A 6,642-nucleotide genomic window follows, 5' to 3' on the forward strand; every position below is an offset into this window, starting at 1 on the left:
TATATCTCACTGGTCATTCCCAAAGCCAACACCTCCTTTGGCCGCCATTCCTTCTAGTTCTCTGCTGCCAATGACTGGAACGAATTGCAAAAATCTCTGAAGCTGGAGACTCTTATCTCCCTCACTAACTTTAAGCATCAGTTGTCAGAGCACCTTACCGATCACTGCACCTGTACACAGCCCATCTGAAATTAGCCCACCCAACTACCTCATCCCTATATTGTTATTTATTTTGCTCTTTTTGCACCCCAGTATCTCTATTTGCACATAATCTCTTGCACATCTAGCATTCCAGTGTTAATACTAATTGTAATTATTTTGCACTATAGCCTATTTATTGCCTTACCTCCATAACTTGCTACATTTGCACACACTGTATATATATTTTCTGTTGTATTTTTGACTTTATGTTTTTTTACCCCATATGTAACTCTGTGTTGTTTTTATCGCACTGCTTTGCTTTATCTTGGCCAGGTCGCAGTTGTAAATGAGAACTTGTTCTCAACTGGCTTACCTGGTTAAATAAAGGTGAAATAAAATAATAAAATAATAAAATAAATAAAGGACTGAAATCCTGCAGCGCCCGCAAGGTTCCCCTGCTCAAGAAAGCCATATACATGCCCGTCTGAAGTTTGCCAATGAACATCTGAATGATTCAGAGGAGAACTGGGTGAAAGTGCTGTGGTCAGATGAGACCAAAATGGAGCTCTTTGGCATCAACTTAATTCGCCGTGTTTGGAGGAGGAGGAATGCTGCCTATGACCCCCAGAACACCATCCCCACCGTCAAACATGGAGGTGGAAACATTATGCTTTGGGGGTGTTTCTCTGCTAAGTGGACAGGACAACTTCACCGCATCAAAGGGACGATGGACGGGGTCATGTACCATCAAATCTTGGGTGAGAACCTCCTTCCCTCAGCCAGGGCATTGAAAATGGGTCGTGGATGGGTATTCCAGCATGACAATGACCCAAAACACACTGCCAAGGCAACAAAGGAGTGGCTCAAGAAGAAGCACATTAAGGTCCTGGAGTGGCCTAGCCAGTCTCCAGACCTTAATCCCATAGAAAATCTGTGGAGGGAGCTGAAGATTCGAGTTGCCAAACGTCAGCCTCGAAACCTTAATGACTTGGAGAAGATCTGCAAAGAGGAGTGGGACAAAATCCCTCCTGAGATGTGTGCAAACCTGGTGGCCAACTACAAGAAACGTCTGACCTCTGTGATTGCCAAAAAGGGTTTTGCCACCAAGTACTAAGTCATGTTTTGCAGAGGGGTCAAATAATTATTTCCCTCATTTAATATGCAAATCAATTTATAACATTTTTGACATTCGTTTTTCTGGATTTTGTTGTTGTTATTGTGTCTCTCACTGTTCAAATAAACCTACCATTAAAATTATAGACTGATCATTTCTTTGTCAGTGGGCAAACGTACAAAATCAGCAGGGGATCAAATACTTTTTTCCCTCACTGTATTATGGCCATCAAAATGTTAGCTATTAAAATCATATCCAACAATATTATCAAGGGATTAGAAATCCAGGGCTTAAAAACAAAGGTGTCATTGTACGCTGATGATTCATTATTTATTTTAAATCTGCAACTTGAATCCTTCCACAGCCTCATAGAGGATCTAGATACATTTTCTAAACTCTCTGGATTACAACCAAATTATGACAAATGTACTATATTACGTATTGGATCAATAAAAAATAGATTTTTTTACATTACCAAGTAGTTTACCAATAAAATGGTCTGATGGTGATGTGGATATACTCGGAATACATATCCCAAAGGAAATAAATGATCTCACTCCAATACATTTTAATAGAAAGTTAGCAAAAATAGATAAGATCTTGCTACCATGGAAAGGTGGGTGCCTGTCAATTTGTGGAAAAATCACCCTGATTAAAACTCTTTAGCCTAGCGAACAGTTTTTTAAATTATATGAGAAAAATATATTCCATTTGATTTGGAACGGCAAGCCAGACAAAATTAAACGGGCCTATTTATATAATGAATATGAATTCGGAGGACAAAAATTATTAAATATTAAATTATACCTATCACTAAAAGCTTCAGTCATACAAAAGTTATACTTAAATCCGAACTGGTTCTCTAGCAAATTAGTAAGATTCTCACCCCATGTTCAAGAATGGCCTTTTTCCCTTTATTCAGATAACAACCTCTCACTTTCAGTTATTTGAAAAGGAAATAATCTCCCAAATATCACTTTCTAAAACAAGCCATAGAAAGTTGGTTGCAATTTCAATTGAATCCTCCAGAAACGACAGAACAAATAACGCAACAAATATTGTGGTTAAACTCAAATATACTAATTGATAAAAAACAATTATTTTTTGAATAAAAAAAAAAAGAACTTATCTTCGTAAATGATATCATACGTAGGACTGGTGGAGTTATGTTAGGCTCCCGAGTGGCGCATCTCAGGGCTTGAGGCGTCACTACAGACCCCCTGGTTCGATTCCAGGCTGTATCACAACCGGCCGTGATTGGGAGTCGCATAGGGCGGCGCACAATTGGACCAGCGTGGTCCGGGTTTGGCTGGTGTAGGCCGTCATTGTAAATAAGAATTTGTTCTTAACTGACTTGCCTAGTTAAATAAAGGTAAAATAAATAAATAAAATGTTGCACATGCAGCTAACAAAAAAATATGGAAATGTCTGCTCTACCCAAAATTAAAACCAAATAATTGCAGCAAAAAAGGAAAGTGGAAGGAGGAACTTGTCTGTTGGCCCTGCATTAAAAAACATAATTGGTTAAAGAAATAAAAAAAAGTATACCAGTTTCATTTAAGGACCAAAGGATTGACAGCCGTCCCATATAGATTGCAAAATAGTTGGGAAGAGATTTTTGACGTACCGATTCCATGGCATAGTGTTTATGAACTGACACGCAAAACGACACCGGATTCAAAAATTAGAATTTTTCAATTTAAATTATTATACAAAATTCTTGCTACCAATAGAATGTTATTGATATGGGGGATACAATCTTCCCAGCTCTGCAGATTTGGCTGCGAAGAGACAGAATCATTAGATCATTTGTTTTAGTTCTGTCCATTTGTAGCTTGTTTTTGGTCACAGGTCCAGGAATGGCTAAAGGATTGCAATATTTACCTGGAGCTAACCCTGCAGATAGCATTACTGGGTGATCTGAAAAGTCATAGTCAATCGATCAATAACATAATAATACTTTTAGCAAAAATGTTTATTTTCAATTCACAATCTGTAGAAACAATGAGAATAGAAGGGTTCAAAACTTTTGTGAAACATCAAAGTACAGTTGAAAAATATATGGCAAATAGAAATCCAATATGGATGGTGTTAAGAGATAGATGGGAGGTGTTGAATGGAGCTGAAGGATGGGACTAATAACAACTAACAACAACTAATAACAACAAGATAACTAATGTAAAGCATACTGTGTCCATAATAAGTATATAGGTTATAGGTTGAGAGCTTTTGTGAAAGAGCACAGTTAGAAAGATATGGCATATAGAAGCAAACCAGATGGACATCATGAAAATGATCGGAGGAAGTTCAGGAGTAAAAACAAACAAAATAGAATTATTGTAAAATTGACTGGAAGTAGAGGCCTAAGCATTGTTGTTCACTAGTTTACTACAATTAGGGAAGGGGTGGTGGGGTTGGAAAGTAATAAAGGGAAATATTATTTTAAAGGATACGTGTGTGTGTGTATATATATATATATATATATATATGTGTATGTGTGTGTGTATGTATGTGTATATATATATATATATATATATATATAAACAAACATGGGGGATTGGAAGTGATGCAGACAATTACATTGATGGAAGTTACAATCTATCTGCAATATTAAAGCTGATCTACCTAAGATCTAGCTAAGATATAGTAACGTTACAAGTTATTTTTATGGTAATATACAGTGCATTTGGAAAGTATTCAGACCCCTTGACTTGATACAATAAAAAAAATTCCTCATCAATCTACACATAATACCCCATAATGCCAAAGTGAAAACAGGTTTTTAGAAATGTTTGCACATTTATTAAAAATAAATAACAGATACCTTATTTACAGAAGTATTCAGACCCTTTGCTATGAGACTCGAAATTGAGCTCCGGTGCATCCTGTTTCCATTGATCATCCTTGATGTTTCTACAACTTGATTGGAGTCCACCTGTGGTAAATTCAATTGATTGGACATGATTTGGAAAGGCACACACCTGTCTATATAAGGTCCCACAGTTAACAGTGCATGTCAGAGCAAAAATCAAGCCATGAGGTCGAAGGAATTGTCCGTAGAGCTCCGAGACAGGATTGTGTCGAGGCACAGATCTGGGGAAGGGTACCAAAAACATGTCTGCAGCATTGAAGGTCCCCAAGAACACAGTGGCCTCCATCATTCTTAAATGGAAGAAGTTTGGAACCACCAAGACTCTTCCTAGAGCTGGCCGCCCGGCCAAACTGAGCAATCGGGGGAGAAGGGCCTTGGTCAGGGAGGTGACTAAGAACCCAATGGTCACTCTGACAGAGCTCCAGAGTTCCTCTGCGGAGATGGGAGAACCTTCCAGAATGACAAACATCTCCGCAGCACTCCAACAATCAGGCCTTTATGGTAGAGTGGCCAGACGGAAGCCACTCCTCAGTAAAAGGCACATGACAGCCCACTTGGAGTTTCCCAAAAGGCACCTAAAGACTCTCAGACCATGAGAAACAAAATTCTCTGGTCTGATGAAACCACGATTGAACTCTTTGACCTGAATGCCAAGCGTCACGTCTGGAGGAAACCTGGCACCATCCCTACGGTGAAGCATGGTGGTGGCAGCATCATGGTGGTGGCAGCATCATGGTGGTGGCAGCATCATGGGGGTGGCAGCATCATGGGGGTGGCAGCATCATGGGGGTGGCAGCATCATGGTGGTGGCAGCATCATGGGGGTGGCAGCATCATGGGGGTGGCAGCATCATGGGGGTGGCAGCATCATGCTGTGGGGAGAGCACGTGCAGCTACGCTCCCCATCCAACCTGACAGAGCTTGAGAGGATCTGCAGAGAAGAAAGGGAGAAACTCCCCAAATACAGCTGTGCCAAGCTTGTAGCGTGATACCCAAGAAGAGTCAAGGCTGTAATCACTGCCAAAGGTGCTTCAACAAAGTACTGAGTCAAGGGTCTGAATACTTAATACTGTAAATGTGATATTTCCGTTTTTTATTGTTTATACATTTGTGCAAATCTGTTTTTGTTTTGTCATTATGGGGTATTGTGTGTAGATTGATGAGGGAGAACAAATATGTAATCCATTTTAGCATAAGGCTGTAATTTAACATAATGTGGAAAAAGTCAAGGGGTCTGAATACTTTCCGAATGCTCTGTATAATATTGCCCCAGATCCAAGATGCCAGAAGAGGTGATTGGGTTCTCTGAGGGCCTGTGTGTCCCTTTAACATATCTAAACAGTATGCCTTCTCTCGCTCCCCAGGTCCAGAGGTCCAAGATGACGGAAGAGGTGATTGGGTTCTCTGAGGGCCTGTGTGTCCCTTTAACATATCTAAACAGTATGCCTTCTCTCGCTCCCCAGGTCCAGAGGTCCAAGATGACGGAAGAGGTGATTGGGTTCTCTGAGGGCCTGTGTGTCCCTTTAACATATCTAAACAGTATGCCTTCTCTCGCTCCCCAGGTCCAGAGGTCCAAGATGACGGAAGAGGTGATAGTCATCGCCAAGTTTGACTACCTGGCTCAGCAGGACCAGGAGTTGGACATTAAGAAGAACGAGCGGCTGTGGCTGTTGGACGACAGTAAGTCCTGGTGGAGGGTCCGCAACGCCACCAACAAGACCGGCTTCGTGCCCTCCAACTACGTCGAGAGGAAGAACAGCGCCAGGAAGGCATCCATCGTCAAGAACCTCAAAGACACACTAGGTCAGAAACTGTCCTCACCCTGACCTCAGACACACTAGGTCAGAAACTGTCCTCACCCTGACCTTAGACACACTAGGTCAGAAACTGTCCTCACCCTGACCTCAGACACACTAGGTCAGAAACTGTCCTCACCCTGACCTTAGACACACTAGGAAAGGAGCTCTCCCAGAAGTGTGGTTGGTCCGTAAAACCCGGCAATTCAGATAAATAAAAAGGCGTAATGGGTCCGCATAAAGCTTAATTTTGTTCTTTTTTAACAATTATTTTCACTACATCAGGGATATTGTACACAGACGTTTCAGCTTTGCAGCCTTCTTCAGTGTTTAGGTACAAATCTTTTTAATTTATTAACAGCATTTATAGGGAACACAGGTGAGCAACCAATGAGCAGCAGGTGCTTCTAATCAGGGTTGCCACTCATCTGCCAATCAGGGATGTGGCTGTTCTGGTCTGCCTGGATACAAATGAGTCACAAAGAAATACTGAATTATAGGGTATGGGAGTGGGCACGAAGGGCAACTGAGGGCATCAGGCGTGAACCGTTCATCAATCAATTACCTTAGATACATTAGGACAGGCTCGGCTGTTGTTGATAAAACAAGTTTACTGGAGAACGGAGACCAAGTAGAGACTTTTGGACAAGGTGGATAATTGTATAATATAAGGCAGTTTATTCAGAGGTAAAGATATCTGGAATAGCGTGCACGGACCCG

General features: G+C 41.0%; 1 protein-coding gene across 3 annotated transcripts in view; it reads left to right on the forward strand.

The window, feature by feature from the left end:
* The window catches only part of LOC121549634 (cytoplasmic protein NCK1), a 196,585-nt gene that overhangs the window by 100,053 nt on the left and 89,890 nt on the right, over positions 1-6,642 (forward strand). For 2 of the 3 annotated variants that reach the window (XM_041861412.2, XM_041861413.2), the window contains exon 3: positions 5,689-5,929. In XM_041861412.2, the coding sequence (XP_041717346.2) occupies positions 5,704-5,929 (226 nt within the window). In that variant the 5' untranslated portion in view covers positions 5,689-5,703. Of the gene's footprint in view, positions 1-5,688; positions 6,006-6,081; positions 6,171-6,642 lie in introns of those variants that run through there. The other variant, XR_005996848.1, reaches the window with a different exon arrangement.

This window comes from Coregonus clupeaformis, chromosome 34 (genome assembly GCF_020615455.1).
Source record: "Coregonus clupeaformis isolate EN_2021a chromosome 34, ASM2061545v1, whole genome shotgun sequence".
Taxonomy (NCBI): domain Eukaryota; kingdom Metazoa; phylum Chordata; class Actinopteri; order Salmoniformes; family Salmonidae; genus Coregonus; species Coregonus clupeaformis.